The sequence below is a fragment of the Pelobates fuscus genome, chromosome 10 (assembly GCF_036172605.1).
Source record: "Pelobates fuscus isolate aPelFus1 chromosome 10, aPelFus1.pri, whole genome shotgun sequence".
Classification (NCBI taxonomy): Eukaryota; Metazoa; Chordata; class Amphibia; order Anura; family Pelobatidae; genus Pelobates; species Pelobates fuscus.
In genome coordinates this window covers 151,379,228-151,396,341 of record NC_086326.1, presented here as the reverse complement: position 1 = coordinate 151,396,341, position 17,114 = coordinate 151,379,228, and the positions used below count along the sequence as shown (strand labels likewise).

The 17,114-nt window shown below is 41.1% G+C and overlaps 1 protein-coding gene across 3 annotated transcripts; it reads left to right on the top strand.

Annotated features, from left to right (window-relative positions):
* Positions 1-426: 426 nt before the first annotated feature.
* On the top strand, positions 427-11,303 carry LOC134575240 (oocyte zinc finger protein XlCOF7.1-like). 3 transcript variants are annotated; one of them, XM_063434498.1, is made up of 5 exons: positions 427-462; positions 8,192-8,364; positions 8,735-8,893; positions 9,006-9,084; positions 9,469-11,303. In XM_063434498.1, exons 2-5 carry the CDS (start codon positions 8,290-8,292, stop codon positions 10,779-10,781), a joined length of 1,626 nt encoding a protein of 541 aa, XP_063290568.1. In that variant the 5' UTR covers positions 427-462; positions 8,192-8,289; the 3' UTR covers positions 10,782-11,303. The 3 variants fall into 3 exon arrangements, with proteins under 3 accessions (XP_063290568.1, XP_063290567.1, XP_063290569.1); XM_063434497.1 differs by lacking the exon at positions 427-462 and having other exon boundaries at positions 8,144-8,364; XM_063434499.1 differs by lacking the exons at positions 427-462; positions 8,735-8,893 and having other exon boundaries at positions 8,144-8,364.
* The last annotated feature ends 5,811 nt before the right edge of the window (positions 11,304-17,114 follow it).

Here is a 17,114-nt window from a genome sequence, read left to right as displayed (position 1 = left end):
TAGTGATATATAATATATAATAGTATAAAGCTCAGTGTTAGTGATATATAATAATATATAATAATATAAAGCTCAGTGTTAGTGATGTATAATAATATATAATAATATAAAGCTCAGTGTTAGTGATGTATAATAATATATAATAAGATCAAGCAATGAGCGCAGTGCATTATGGGAGTGTGCATTATGAAGTCTTTCTTCATTATTAATCTCCTGAGAAATGTGTTGGAATACGTTTTACCCCACTATTATTATTATTATAACCGGTATTAGCACAATGACTACAACTCCCGGCGACCAGTGCGCTCTCCTGTGACGCAAACACCAGAGAGCCAATCAGCGGCGGCTACTGGCAGCATTTGGAACGCAAACTAAGGGAATCCTAACAGATGGCTTCCTGTTTCCGGGTGTTAGCTTCCGGTCACGTGTACATGGTGTGCTCTAGGGATAAAGGTCCGACAGGTTAGTTGTGGTTTATTATTGTTAGTTATTGTTGTGAGATTCACAGAGTGTGTTATAATATATTATTATATGGGGGTTATATTATATTATATATGGGTTATATTATTATATGGGTTATATTATATTATTATATGGGTTATATTATTATATGTGGGTTATATTATATACATTATACCGACCTACATTATATACACATTATACTGACCCAGATTATATATATTATACTGACCCACATTATATATTATACTGACCCACATTATATATTATATACATTATACTGACCCACATTATATATTATATATATTATACTGACCCACATTATATATTATATACATTATACTGACCCACATTATATATTATACTGACCTACATTATATATTATACTGACCTACATTATATATTATATATATTATACTGACCCACATTATATATTATACTGACCCACATTATATATTATATACATTATACTGACCCACATTATATATTATACTGACCTACATTATATATTATACTGACCTACATTATATATTATATATATTATACTGACCCACATTATATATTATACTGACCTACATTATATATTATATATATTATACTGACCTACATTATATATTATATATATTATACTGACCCACATTATATATTATACTGACCTACATTATATATTATATATATTATACTGACCCACATTATATATTATACTGACCTACATTATATATTATATATATTATACTGACCTACATTATATATTATATATATTATACTGACCTACATTATATATTATATACATTATACTGACCCACATTATATATTATATATATTATACTGACCCACATTATATACATTATACTGACCCACATTATATATTATATATATTATACTGACCCACATTATATATTATATACATTATACTGACCCACATTATATATTATACTGACCTACATTATATATTATATATATTATACTGACCCACATTATATATTATACTGACCTACATTATATATTATATATATTATACTGACCTACATTATATATTATATATATTATACTGACCTACATTATACTGACCCAGATTATATATATTATACTGACCCACATTATATATTATATACATTATACTGACCCACATTATATATTATATATATTATACTGACCCACATTATATATTATATACATTATACTGACCCACATTATATATTATACTGACCTACATTATATATTATATATATTATACTGACCTACATTATATATTATATATATTATACTGACCTACATTATATACATTATACTGACCTAGATTATATACATTATACTGACCCAGATTATATATATTATACTGACCTACATTATATATTATATATATTATACTGACCCACATTATATATTATATACATTATACTGACCCACATTATATATTATATACATTATACTGACCCACATTATATATTATATATATTATACTGACCCACATTATATATTATATACATTATACTGACCCACATTATATATTATATATATTATACTGACCTACATTATATACATTATACTGACCTAGATTATATACATTATACTGACCCAGATTATATATATTATACTGACCTACATTATATATTATATATATTATACTGACCCACATTATATATTATATACATTATACTGACCCACATTATATATTATATACATTATACTGACCCACATTATATATTATATATATTATACTGACCTACATTATATACATTATACTGACCTAGATTATATACATTATACTGACCCAGATTATATATATTATACTGACCTACATTATATATTATATATATTATACTGACCCACATTATATATTATATACATTATACTGACCCACATTATATATTATATATATTATACTGACCTACATTATATACATTATACTGATCTACGTTATACTGACCTAGATTATATTATATACATTATACTGGCCTAGATTATATACATTATACTTACCTAGATTGTATATATTATAATGACTTACATTATATTTAAGCTCGGAATTTTTCTAATACGTAATGGAATGTAGAAGGAGAAGGAAAGTTGGTTGAAGTGTGCCGAAACCAACGTACGAGTAGGCCTGTAAAAGAGGGCCCACAAGGTGAATTGTTAATATAGATGGATGTAGGTGGGTGGGGACAAACCGCTTGCATGACAAAGGTAAGTAGGGGGGGTAGGGTTTAAATAGGATCATTACTCCTCCCACAAATTCAGGCCAAATGGCCTTCCAACTTGTGCTTGGAATTTATCTAATACGTAATGGAATGTAGAAGGAGAAGGAAAGTTGGTTGAGGTGTGCCAAAACCAACGTACGAGTAGGCCTGTAAAAGAGGGCAAAAAGAGGATTCAAAGAAAACACACTTTATTGCAAGTTTATACGGCTTGTGTACTGAAAGCTAGTAAGGAGCTTTTACTCTGATTGAGGTATATATGTAACTGAGCTGAGGATTACCTGTGACCCCATCACTTAGTGATGTAGACTGGGGTGTAAGAGCTTGAAGCGGCTGATGCAGCGCTTTTTTGCGAAAAAGAGAGACCAGCTAAGGAAGCCATGATGTAGCTTACCTTAATGGAATGTTTAGACGTGAAGTAATGGATTAGTACTGATAGTATGTGGCTGACCTTTGATACGTAAGAAACGGAGTGACAGCATAGGAGGTATAAATAAGATGCTTGATTTGTAGGTTTAGAGGAAGAGGCAAAAATTACAATAGTTTAACTGCAAGAGTCATGAATCAAGCAAACTCTACTTGTGACATGGTACAATATACAAGGCCCTAGCTTGAGTGGTAGAGTAGTTGTGAAACTGCATGAAGCGTGCTTCACTGTACGAGGTGTAATTGTGTGCTCAGTCCAAGATTAGCTCATGGAATGGTGGTATTCTGGATGGTACGTAGTGGGTCGTAGGGGGTGCCTGAAAGAAGACCTTGAACTGAGCGTGAAAGGGCGTCAGCGGCTGTGTTGTGGACGCCAGGAATGTAAAGGCAGACTAAAAGAGTTGAGAGGTTGCTGCCAGCCAAGTCAGCCTGTAAATCAGCCACAAAATGGTTAGTGAGGATGACCGCCCAAACGTAGGCCAGGTGCCATAGTGAAGGGTGAATAGGTAGTAGATTAAAGGCGTTGGATAAGTCCGTCTTGCTCAACCAAGCCTTACTACTTACTGAAGTGATAGCTTGTATGGCATGGTCGATTTCGTAGTGCAGTGAGAACTTCATAGCGGAATGAGGGAGTTAGATGCTGGGAATGGATGAAGAGTGTGGTGCGGAAGGGGTCTGTGATCAGTATTATAGGGTATAGTGAATGGCTACCTCGATGGGAATGGTACGCCAAGATGAGAAGTGTGAAGACCGGAAGGAGGCGATCGTGAAACCAGCGTATGACTGCTGTGGACACAAGGTGACAGACGGTCTGCGTATGTGGATTAGGTGTGGGTTCTGGAGCAGATGTGCAAAACCCTGCATGTTGTGAATTAGCATACCCCCGTGTCAAAGAATAGTGCACCTGAGCCTTCCCAAGAAATTAAATGGCCAGCCCGGCTTGTCCCTCTGGCTGCCTCCCTGACTAGTGTGTGGGGTGAAGGAGTGGTGAGAAGTGGAAGTGGCTGATTCTATGCGAGAGGCAATGATAAACAGAGGAATGGAAAGCTTTGTTAAGTCGTGGTCTGGCTGTTTAGGACTACTGAAATGTAACCTTAGTACTGAAGGGTGTCTTGTGAAGTTAAGTAGTTTAACGTCCTTTCCATCGAGAATTACCTTCTCCGTGGAAATAGGAACAGAGTGGGCCGGTGAGACGGAAGGAGTAGTGATAGTGGGTGGTGGGGGACGGGGAGGGAAATGAGGCCCTCCCTGACAGCCCTTGTGAACTAGAGCTGGGCCTGGGAATGGTGGTCTGAGCCCTCGTGAGCCTGTGTAGTTCTGCCTAACTGGCAGTGGCTGGGTAGGGGATACCCCTGTGTCTGAGCTCTGCTTATATTTTTGGAATGTTCCAGAATCCCAGGTAACTGAGGGTTGAAGGGGTGAGGGATTTCTTTGGAGACCCAGGCCAGACTGGTGTGCTGGGTATTCCGTCCAACAGCAGACCGATTACTGGGATGGATACTTGTGACATTCTGAAAAAGAAATAATGATTTGGATAAGGATAAGTAATGTGTCTGAGACCTTCAGAGAACTGTCCTGCTAGCTAGTGCCGAGGCGAAGAATTTACCTAGAACCAAGTGACAGGTGAGGCCCTGCTAGTGCCAAGTGGCTGAGAGAGGCTCTACCTATGATTTGGGCCGAGGTTTTAAATCGTGCTAATGGTCTGTAAAGAGCCTAGTGAAAAAGGACCGTAAGGCTTAACCTATGAGCGGAGAGTTCACGTTCGTTTGTGAGTGTATCTAATATTTCACTTACTAATATCTTATGTCATACTATTTTACGCTATGTTAGTTGTCTGATTTTTTCCATACAGACCATATCCACGGATATTTCACCTGAATTCAGGTTGTCCTATTTTATACATATTTAACATATTCTGGGTGTTTTCCACTCTTTTTGTTTGGCTATCAGCGGAGAAACCTTAGTTGCGTAGAAGACTAATACATAAGGGAAAGTACAATAGCCTAAGTCCCGGCAGGGTATGATAATGCCTGGAGGTGTATTTTTTATTTTTTTTTTTAAACGTAACTGATAAGAGAAAAGTGGTCAAGAAGATTTACCCTGTAAAAGATAGGAGTCCCATAATTATGTGACCATGGGTGGGAAAATTAGAAACACATATTATTTAACCAGTGGTGACTTTAAGAGCCATGTAATAAATACACATAAATCCAAATAGGATAAATAATGCGAGTGCTTAGTTACGTGAAAGCAAACTATGTACAATTACAGTAAATTTGAGAAATTAAACATTGTAGCCTCTTGCTTCCGGTAAACGAATGAACAGGAGAACTGTAATGAGAGAGAACTCCTGTGTTCGGTTAAATGGAGCATACAAACATTTTTTAAACAAAAGCCAATGTATATGTGTTCGGCTGAACGACCGAACGGATGAAAATAGTCGAATGTAAGTTTGTTTAGTGCGGTCGGTAGTTAGTTTATACGAAAATGGAAGCGACAGGAGTGTGTACTCTGCAGCCGCACGAATGCAGAAGTACATGAACGGAGTAAGAGCACGAATGGGTAAGTAATGAAGGGAGCCTATCCCTGCGTTTTTAGGCCCGAACGTGGGAAATAGCTGAACGCCATTTCCCACGTTTATGCTTACGGAAGCCGGGTAGCGAGCGGTGAGGTCGGGTAGAAGCCGGTGGATGGGCACGGAAGACGGAGGCAGGAGCTGCTGGCGACGGACTGCTTGAGACAGGATGAACCGGGAACGACGAACTGGAAGTGCAGGTATCTATGGAGACAAACAGCTTGCACGACAAAGGTAAGTAGGGGGGGTAGGGTTTATATTCAGGCCAAATGACCTTCCAACATATTATACTGACCTCCATTATGTACATTATACTGACCTAGATTATATTAGGGATCGACCGATATTGATTTTTTTAGAGCCGATACCGAATTGTTGACTTGCATAAAGCTGGAAAGGGTTATAAAAGTATCTCCAAAAGCCTTGATGTTCATCAGTCCACGGTAAGACAAATTGTCTATAAATGGAGAAAGTTCAGCACTGCTGCTACTCTCCCTAGGAGTGGCTGTCCTGTAAAGATGACTGCAAGAGTACAGCGCAGACTGCCCAATGAGGTGAAGAAGAATCCTAGAGTGTCAGCTAAAGACTTACAAAAGTCACTGGCAAATGCTAACATCCCTGTTAGCAAAGCTACAATACGTAAAACACCAAACAAGAATGGATTTCATGGGAGGATTCCACAGAGGAAACAACTGCTGTCCAAACAAAACATTGCTGCACGTTTACAGTTTGCACAAGAGCACCTGGATGTTCCACAGCAGTACTAGCAAAATATTCTGTGGACAGATGAAACCAAAGTTGAGTTGTTTGGAAGAAACACACGACACTATGTGTGGCGAAAAAGAGGCACAGCACACCAACATCAAAACCTCATCCCAACTGTGAAGTATGGTGGTGGGGGCATCATGGTTTTGGGCTGCTTTGCTATCATCGAAGGAAAAATGAATTCCCAAGTTTATCAAGACATTTTGCAGGAGAACTTAAGGCCATCTGTCTACCAGCTGGAGCTCAACAGAAGATGGGTGTTGCAACAGGACAATGACCCAAAGCATAGAAGTAAATCAACAACAGAATGGCTTAAACAGAAGAAAATACACCTTCTGAAGTGGCCCAGTCAGAGTCCTGACCTCAACCCAATTGAGATGCTGTGGCATGACCTCAAGAAAGCGATTCACACCAGACATCCCAAGAATATTGCTGAACTAAAACAGTTCTGTAAAGAGTAATGGTCAAGAATTACTCCTGACCGTAGTGCACGTGTGATCTGCAACTACAGGAAACGTTTGGTTGAAGTTATTGCTGCCAAAGGAGGTTCAACCAGTTATTAAATCCAAGTGTTCACATACTTTTTCCACCTGCACTGTGAATGTTTACATGGTGTGTTCAATAAAAACATGGCAACATTTCATTCATATGTGTGTTATCAGTTTAAGCAGACTGTGATTGTCTATTGTTGTGACTTAGATGATGATCAGATCACATTTTATGACCAATGTGTGCAAAAATCCATATCCTTCCAAAGGGCTCACATACTTTTTCTTGCAACTGTATAAACAAACTGCATTATATACACAGTGTGTTTGTGTAGTGTATGTGTATATAATGGAGTGTGTTTGTGTATGTATGTAAATGAGGGGGCATTTTTTATTAAAATTTAGTTTTTGATATTTAATAATTATTTATTTTTTAGTCCCCCCCTCCCTGCTTGTTACTTGGCCAGGGAGGGGGGCTATGGCATTCCCTGGTGGCCCAGTGGCATGTACTGAGCAGTGGGGCCCGCAGCAAGCGTTTACTTACCTTCCCAGCAGTTCCTCCAGCTCCCTGTGTAAATCTTGCGCCCAGCGTGCTGCGCGGAGCATTGCCATGGTAACCCGTGGCAACGCTCTGACGGCCGCGGGTCTCGCGAGATTTACACAGGGAACTGAAGGAGTTGCTGGGAAGGTAAGTAAACGCTTGCTGCGGGCCCCCAACAGGACCGCCGGGCTTATAATGAGCCCGGCGGTCCTGTTATATATTATCGGCAATATCGGTATCTGAATTTGGCCGATGCTGTTATAGCCGAAAATACAGAATATCGGCCGATAATATCGGTAAAACCGATAAGCGGTCGATCCCTACATTATATACATTATACCGACCTATATTATATACATTATACTGGCCTAGATTATATATTATATTATATACATTATACTGGCCTAGATTATATATTATATATATTATACTGGCCTAGATTATATACATTATTCGGGAGTTATTGTACTAAGATTCACAGTGTGTGTTATGTATGTGTTATAGGAGGAGACATGGCTCCGTATATAGTTGTTTTTCCAGATTATACATTACCTAGTCATTATATGTGAGGCCTGGAGCTGCATATAGCATGAGATTGGGATTTTACAGTTTATACATATAGGTGGAAGCTAGGACTGTATGGTGTTAGATCCGGATTATGCAAGATCTATGCATTATAGCTGGAATCGTATGCAGTCAGCTTCTTTACTTGATCAATCTCTCTTATTCCTGCATGCAGGTTGATATTGATGTCATTTATTATATTGGTGATTACTGCATCACTCTGGTCCAAAATAAACAAATTCCTCTGCCAGGATATCTGGACGCTTGGTAAAGATGAACAAGGACACAAACCAGGTGACCGAGATAATGGATATCACCTTGAAGATCATCTACCTGTTGACTGGAGAGGTGAGAGTTTCTAGGATTGTCACCTCTCGTATCACTTAGAGCATTTCTGTTACGTGTTATTTAGAAAAACAAACCCTTGAAATGTCTCCTGTCCTAGCCATGGGTTTTTATATGGCATCTTATGATGACTGTTGGATGTTTTATGTATGTATGTTAGCAAAAATTAAGAGCCAGGTTTGGTATATTTTCTAGAACAGTTGTGTAGCGGTGCAGAATCCATGAAGGCAATAAGGCAAATTTGATAGATTGTATCATGGTTGTATCCAAATTGGAGTTAAAATTTATGTAGAAGGTAGATGATGCCAGGAAGTTCCATAAATGAGCTGATATGTTATCGCTCTTGTCTATCACATATGTTTTTAATATATAGGATTATATTTTTGAGAAGATGCCCGGTGATCAGTTATCACACATAAACAGTCTTTGCAGCACCCAGAGCCCCAACACTGTGCCTCCACTACATGAGAGAAACAATGAGCAGAATCTCCTAGAACTAACCAACAAGATCACTCACCTTCTGACTGGAGAGGTGAGCCTGCTGGGAAAGGGAGAATGACCCCATTATCTTTCATTTTCTTTTTATGTATGTTGCGTGTGTCTCGTCCCTATAGTTTGGAAGCATTTTATGGTATGTCTTGCAGGTGTGGCAGTATTTAGAATGGCACAGGCATCTTCACAAGGACGTGATGATAGAGACGTACCAGCCTTGTAGCTCACCGGGTAAGGGTCATTATATTGTATGTGTCAACTAACAGAAATGATGTCATCGAGGAGAGGCAATTATTTATAGAATCATGGAGACCGAGAAAAATATCTTTCAATACAGTAAGAGAATAGCCGACGTGTTTTGCACTTAGTGAGTTTGTTGACTTACCAGGGAAATAATTCAGTTCATTTTAATTAATTGTGTTTGTGTGAGTGTAAGGGGATTTTATATTGTGGGCTTCGCTCTTCTTTACTACTTATTTTTTGGGGGGTTTTGCCCGCCCACTAGAGTCGGTTGTGAAGAACTTTACAAAACAGAGTACAAATGTTTTGGATCATTTTAGATGATTGTTTATTGGCTTCTTCATTACACAAAATAATTGTGTTTCTTTCCAATAGATGAATCTGTGGGCAGTGATCTACTTGAAAGTTTTCACACCACCGTTCCTTCACTGGACTGTTTAAACAAAAAGGACAGTTACAATATAAATATGGCTGCTCATCATAGTAATGCTTGCAGAGCTACAAAGCCGAAAGTAAAATGTATTGTGAAAAAGACTGAGGAATTGGCCTCATCTAAAGAAGGAAAATCTGAGGACATCAACATCTGTGTAAATACAGAACATGTGCAAAAAGAATGCCCAGCCTCTCTAATTAAGGTGGAATCTGTATCATGTAAGGAAGGAAATCTCACCGACCGGTATCCAGCCACAGAACACACGCATACAGAATATTATACAGAATCTACACAAATTAAAAAGGACCCAGTCTCATGTGAAGAAGGAAATCCCACACCCACAGAACATACACAGACTGAACTCCCATTTTCACATAATAAGGATCAGTCATGCCAAGAGAGAAATCACACAGACACTGACATTTATACACCCACAGAACGTACACAGACTGAACTCCCATTTTCACATAATAAGGATCAGTCATGCCAAGAGAGAACTCACACAGACACTGACATTTATACACCCACAGAACGTACACAGACTGAACTTCCATTTTCACATAATAAGGATCAGTCATGCCAAGAGAGAAATCACACAGACACTGCCATTTATACACCCACAGAACAAACACAGTCAGAATATCTATCTACTCAAATTAAGGAGGAATTAGCCTCATGTGAAGAAGGAAATCTGTCAGACACTGACCTTTATACACCGGCAGAGCAAGCACAGACAGATTGTTGGTTTCATAGTCGAGAATACAACAAAGGGGTTATAACAAGTGAAAGAAATAAGATTCTGAATGTAACCAAATGCAGTGATTGCAGCATAAATTTTAACAGTATGTCTGTTTATGCTGCTCACTTGAGGACACATGCCATGGAAAGCATTTACCTCAGAGGCAAGCCATTCTCATGCACTGAGTGCAACAGATGTTTCTATCTAAAAACAGACCTTATTAGACACATGAGAACACACACTGGGGAAAAACCATTTTTTTGCTGTATCTGTGAAAAAACTTTTACCCGCAAATCAGCACTCATTATACATCAGAGAACACACACAGGAGATAAGCCATTTTTATGTTCTGTTTGTGGGAAATGCTTTGCTCAGAAATCAACTCTTGTTCTGCACCAGCGAATCCACACAGGAGAGAAACCATTTGCCTGTTCTGTGTGTGGGAAACTCTTTGCACAGAGCTCAAACTTATTAAAACATAAGAAGATTCATACACTAGAAGACAATGTTTTCTAACTCAAAATGAGGAAGATGTAATAATCTTTTCAGTATCCATCTTGGATAGAATCTGTTTAGATAAGGATTGTCAACCCTATGGCAGATGCCGCCAGTAGCACTTGGAGGTTTCGGGGGTGCCCTCCAATTTTGCTTTCATTTTGGAAGTCCAGTTAGAGACTGATTGCACTGACATGAAGACAAGTGAACTGAAATGACGATTGTAGAGAAGGAATAGTGAGATACAAATAACAAAAATTGAATCAGAAAAGGTGGGAAGCGAAGTGTGCAGGTGGCATGGAAATGAAAGGCAAAATAACTGAGATTGAGGAAGTCCGAGGAAGTAAGGGGAGCTGAAATAGAGGAAACAGAATATGGAGGGCTAGGGAAGCTGATAGGGAATTATTGGATTAGATGAATATGTTAGTGGACAACCAGGGAGAATGGTCCTTGGACAAAACCAAAAAGGACTTAAAATCGCACTTTCATGGTCCAAAAATATTTGCCCTGGGCTAGATGTTTGGAATCAGGACATGTTTTTTTTTTAAAAGAAGAACAACCTTACTAATCATTTAAGTATCCACACATACATTTACAGCTGTGTCCCTCAAGTATATCCCAGGGCATGCCTGAAAATGATAGATATTCATGCTTTTTTCCTGGTAAAACACTTTATGAATTAAAAATTATTTTTCATTTTACTTGTGTCTGTATTTGTATTTCAGAAATACAAAGAGTTTGTAGTTTGTTCAGTAAAATCATTCAAACTGAATTAATATCCAAATTTGCAGAATTTAGGCTAAAAAGCCAATCTGGTTCTATTGACTTTAATATGTCCTAACTGACTTCAATGCACATAACAAAACTCCCTTTGACTTTTTTATGAGTTGGACTCCAGCATTAAAGGACCACTGTAGGCACCCAGGCCACTTCAGCTCAATTAAGTGGTCTGGGTGCCAGGTCGATCTAGTGTTAACCCTACAGCTTGAAACATGGCAGTTTCACTGAGGGTTAAGCCAGCCTCTAGTGACTGTCTCACTGACAGCCGCTAGAGGCGCTTCCGCGCTTCTCACTGTGAAAATCACAGTTAGAAGACGCTGGACGTCCATAGGAAAGAATTGAGAAATGCTTTCCTATGGACTGTTTGAATGCGCGTGCGGCTCTTGCCGCGCATGTGCATTCAGCGTTGACGTCCGCAGAGAGAGAAGAGTTCCCAAGCACCGATGGAGCCCGACGCTGGAGAAGGGTGAGTGTATAAGCCCAGCGGGGTGGGGAGGACCAAGTTTGTTTTCCTGGCACTATAGTGGTCCTTTAAGAAAGATGAGATTTGAAACAACATCCTGCAAACCGAGCATAAAGAGATTCAGAGGTGGTACTTGGTTCCAGAAAATTTACAGGTGGTACTTGGTTCCAGAAATTTTTTATACAATTTATATTGACCAAACTGATCAATGCTGGAGATGCATGAAAGCCAAAGGATCTAATTTCCATATTTGGTGGGAATGCTCAAGATTAGACGACATTGTGGCAGAAATGCCTCTTCCACGTGTTCTTGGAGATAATTGAGTTTAATACAGTGCTTGACTCAATTATCTCCCAGGCACAGAGGAGGGGTGTTTTTGTTTTGTATGGGAGCGTCCTGGACTTGAGAGCCAATGTAATTGGGTGTATGTTTTTACTTTAGTCTACTCTCTGGTCCAGGGGGGAGTGCCCCTTGCATGGGGACCTGCATATAAGGCCAGTTGTGGCTACCAATAAACGAGTTCCTGTTTATCCTCACCACAGAGCCTCATCTCTTGCTTGTAGGGGTAAGTTATACCAGCAATCATGCGTTCTCCTGGGATTGTTCTTTGGATTGCTATAATCACTAGCTCTTGTAAGAGCTACACTGCTATACCTGCCATACTCTCTTGGAGGAGAGTTCTCACTGGGAGCTGGATCCAGGAGTTTGGTCCAGGGTAAGAAGGGACGGCGAGACCCCAGCCAAGCTGCGGCAGCCTAGGGGTGTTGTGGATCAAATCAAAGGTTTGATTATTTGAAAAATCTGCCCCTGTCCAAATTATTAAGTGTATGCGTGCACGCTCCTGAAGTAATTCACACTCGACACAAGTTTCAAGAACTTGAGGAATGTTTCATCGGGGGGCCGGCGTGCCCCTTATAAAGAGAGAATACATCATATGCATAATTATAGATAACAGAGGAAAAAACATTAATAATCGGTTAGGTGTTAAGTGGTTCATCTATTGTACATCCAACAGGGTGTGATGTCACTGTTATCATGAAATGCTCCTCCAGATTCCAGCGCCATCTTGGTTAGTCGATGGGAGGGGGAGTTTCTAGCAGCCTTTTCTGAGCAGTTAACGAACACAGGAGGGGAGGGGCTGTTAGGGGGAGCTTCTAGCAGCCAGGTTAACACAGTAAACATTGAATAATACTGAGTACAGTTATGCAGAGTAAATAGGCATTCTAGTAAGCTAATATGTCCATAACAGGGGCTACGGTGCTTATGGTGTTTGGTGCGACGCTTATGGTACTCGACGACAGCTAGGAAGCAACAATTGTCAAAGGCACACAGTCGGGGTGCCAGGCGGTCCGTCGCATCTTGTGACAGCGGTGGGATTGCTTCCTAGTGCGAGGAGTAGCATCCTGGAGACACCGGTATCATGTGGATTGTAATTGAGGGCAACGCTAGTACCCGTACAGCGCCCCTGGCTACAGCAGTATGGAACAAGCTTGTTCCCAGACAGCGTTACTATATGAGGAGGAGCATGACCAAGACTGGAGGGAAGCAGCCTGGAAGAAAGTCTGGTATGAGGCCCTGGAGGGTATACAGCATCGGCGTGGCGAGAGTCTCATGTGTGGAGGGGGCAGCTGTATCTACTCTGGGGATTGCTATATCACTGTACTCCCCTGGGATTATAATCACTTGCTCTTTTAAGAGCATATTGTTACATTCTTTTGGAAGAGAGGTCTACTCAGATCCTGGTTTTGGGTCAGTGAGACCCCAACCAAGATGTAACGTTGGAAGTGGGGACTACAGTGCTGGTGGTGTCTGGTGCAGTGCTGGTGGTGCTTGGTAAGCACTAAGGAAGCAGTGACTGGCGGAGGCAAGCAGTCAGGGTGCAGGGCGGTCCGTCACAGACTTAAAAAGAAATCTTGGTGATCTCTTAAAAGAGCTATCAGGACAGGTAATCCCTTTGACCCCACAGTTTTTCCTCTTGCATTTGGACTCTCCCCAATGCGACAAACCCTTTTCCTTTCTAACATATCATATCATGCTAGCAATCAAAATTTGCATGGCAAGAAACTGGGAAAAGCTAATTTATCAAAACTGGAACGAAATATTAAACCAAATAAACTACCAGTGCATAATAGAGAAGGGTTTCTTTCTTAAGAATAACCAGATGAACCTATATGACGAAATATGGGCCAAATGGCAAAAGTCTATTTATGTAAGAGCTAGACTCTCATAACTATCTAACCAATGAGGAGAGACAAAGTGTAGATTATGCTAGCTTTAGTGTACCTCTAATCTTAATTTTATTAATGACAGGAGGCGAATATTTTGCATTAGTCTCTCTTTACTTAAGCTCCACAGCAGCATATTTTAACATAGTACCAGGATAAACCAATCAGAAAAAAGTAACAGGCTACAAAACTCCCTCACACTGTCGTCACTTCCTCTTTCTGTCTGCGAAACGAACCAATAACAGGAAACGGAGAATAACTGAAAGATGATGTCAGCATAGAAGACGAGAAGCGTCCAAGTGTGAGACGAACAGGAACTTGGCTTGCCATCTTGAGGGAGTTTTAAACTGAAACGAAAGAACAGAGTCGAAACGGAGGATTAATCTAAGAATTTGACTTCTAAAGGCATGCCAAACTGTATTAGACAAATACTCCAATAATGATTATAGGTACACTAAAGTAGCATAATCTACAATTTTATAACATGACAGGAGGCTTCATATTTTGCTGTTTTAACGCTCAGCAAGTAAAGCTAAGGAAGCGTGGACAGCCGGACGAAAATAGAAGTTGCGAAACATCTCTACACGGGACTAATCTGCCGATCAGAGGGGGTCTAGTGAGGCTCCAGCAGTGAATGCCCCTGAGGCTGCCACCCCTCTGATGGAGTGAGCTCCAAAGGAGGCCTCAACCCCTCTAATGACAGTAACCACCTGACCCAACGTGCTAGAGTGATAGTCAATACAGGATTATGTGGGCGGACGTATGAGATCAAAAGCTGACTGGAGGAAGATTAACAGAGGGGCAAGGTGATGGACAAACAATGAGAACGTGCCAAAACTACACATAGTTTAGGGTGATTAGGGAAATATGGGTAGAACACCATGGAGGTGTCTGATTTAGTACGACTAATGGAGAATGTAACTCCCTCCAGAGAGAAGGTGATAGCATCCCAGTCAAATGCTCGAACGTTGGACACTCTACGAAAGGATACCAAACAAAGCAGTAGGGTGAACTTCGCTGACAGTGGGCGGAGGGAGAGGTCCGTATTATCTGGCCAGTCCTGTAGGAAGCGGATTATGATGTTAACATCCCAGAGATGTCAGTATTTCGGTGCTGGAGGACAAGCCAATTTTATTCCCCGTAAGAGTCTGCAGACCAGCGTGTCCTGACCTATAGGAGATCCGTGTAGCGGAATATGGGCCGCTGACCAGGCCACGTTGTTTAAGCGATACGAACGGCCCAGATCAAAAAGATGTGCCAGTAAGTTCAAGATGTATTGTCTAGTGGCTGTATGGGGATCGGTGTCCCGTTCCAGACACCAACTGCACCAAGTGTTCCCGGATGAGAGGTAGCATCTTCTAGTTCCAGGGGCCCAGGAATCCCAGAAAAGTTCCCTACACCTCTGCGATAGGTCTCCGAAGTTCCAGTCTCCCTGGAAAGAGTCCAAACCACCAAGTGGAGATGGCCTTGTTCGATCATTGGATGAGGTCGACCTGTGGGTGTTAAAGGTGGTCCAGTAAGGGCGGCAGGAGTGGATCTTGGCAAGAGAGGTCCAGGAGATCTGGGAACCATGCCTGTCCTCGCCAGAGAGGCATCAGGAGCACCAATGTAACCCATTGTCTGCAAACTTGTACAAGGACTCTAGGAATCATCGCAAATTGTGGGAAGGCATAGGCTCCCCGCCTTGGCCAGCTCTGTAGGAAAGCATCCATTGTCGAGCACTCTTGGTCTGGGAGCCAGCGGAAGAATTAAGGAACTTGATAGTTCATCCGTGATGCAAACAGGTCCACTACAAACGTACCCCTCAGTCTGGAGATGTGAAGAAAAATCAAATAGATCTGAGAAGTTGCCAGTCGCTGACGTCCCTCCAATATCTGGAGAACCAATCCGATGTAAAGTTTGTCTCCCCGGGAATGTATTCTGCCCGTAGCGTGATGTTGCGCTAAAAATAGAAGCTGTAGATGTCTTTATGACCTCCGAAAGGGTATGTGATCGGTCCTCACCCAGACGGTTGATGTACTGGATGGCTAATATATTGTCCATCCGCAAGAGGATGCAACAGTTTGAGAGATGGTTGGCCAAGCTGCGGATAGCGAAGGAGCCTGCGATGAATTCTAGACAATTGATATGAAATTAATTCTCTGTTGAAGTCCAAGGACCGCCTGTGGATGCCGTCAGGCATGTTGCACCCCATCCCCGAAGGCTCATGTCCGATTCTATGATATAGTCTGGAGTGGGGCCGAAGATTGCCTTGCCATTCCATGCGGACACGCCACCATCAAAGTTCCTCCTTGACCTCTGTGGTGAGTGGGGCCCTCTGGTCGTAGGATGGGTGGACCCAGAGAAATTGTGCCTTCAGGCGTTGCATGGCACGATAATGAAGAGGTCCTGGGTAGATCGCTTGGATGGAAGCCACTAGGAGGCCCACAATCCGAGCCAACCAGTGGAGGGTAATATATTCCTGCCACAGTGCTCTGCGTAGTTCCTTTTAGATTGCCGATACCTTTGATTGTGGCAGTCGGAGGACACAGGTGGAAGCATCGATCTTGAAGCCCAAAAACTGAACCACTTGGGAAGGGGAAAGGGCTGACTTCTCCTGATTGACTACAAAGCCCAAGGATTTGAGTAATGAGGTTGTATAGTTCGTCTGATATTGTAGTCTGGAGATGTCCTTGCAAAACAGTAAGAGGTCGTCGAGGTAGATTAAGTAGAGTATGCCCTTGTAGATGTGCCGTGACTGGTTTCAACAGTTTGGTGAAGCACCACGGAGCGGAGCTGAGGCCGAATGATAGGCATGTGAATTGATAGGTCTGGTCATTCCAGAGGAAGCATCGGCTGGCTGCGTGCACTGGTACTGACAGATATGCGTCCTTGAGGTCGAGTCGG

Coding starts and splice junctions, on each gene's coding strand:
- LOC134575240 (XM_063434498.1), top strand. CDS start 8,290: ATGAACAAGGACACAAACCAGGTGACCGAGATAATGGATATCACCTTG. Junction 8,365..8,734: donor TCTACCTGTTGACTGGAGAG/GTGAGAGTTTCT, acceptor TTTAATATATAG/GATTATATTTTTGAGAAGAT. Junction 9,085..9,468: donor CCAGCCTTGTAGCTCACCGG/GTAAGGGTCATT, acceptor TCTTTCCAATAG/ATGAATCTGTGGGCAGTGAT.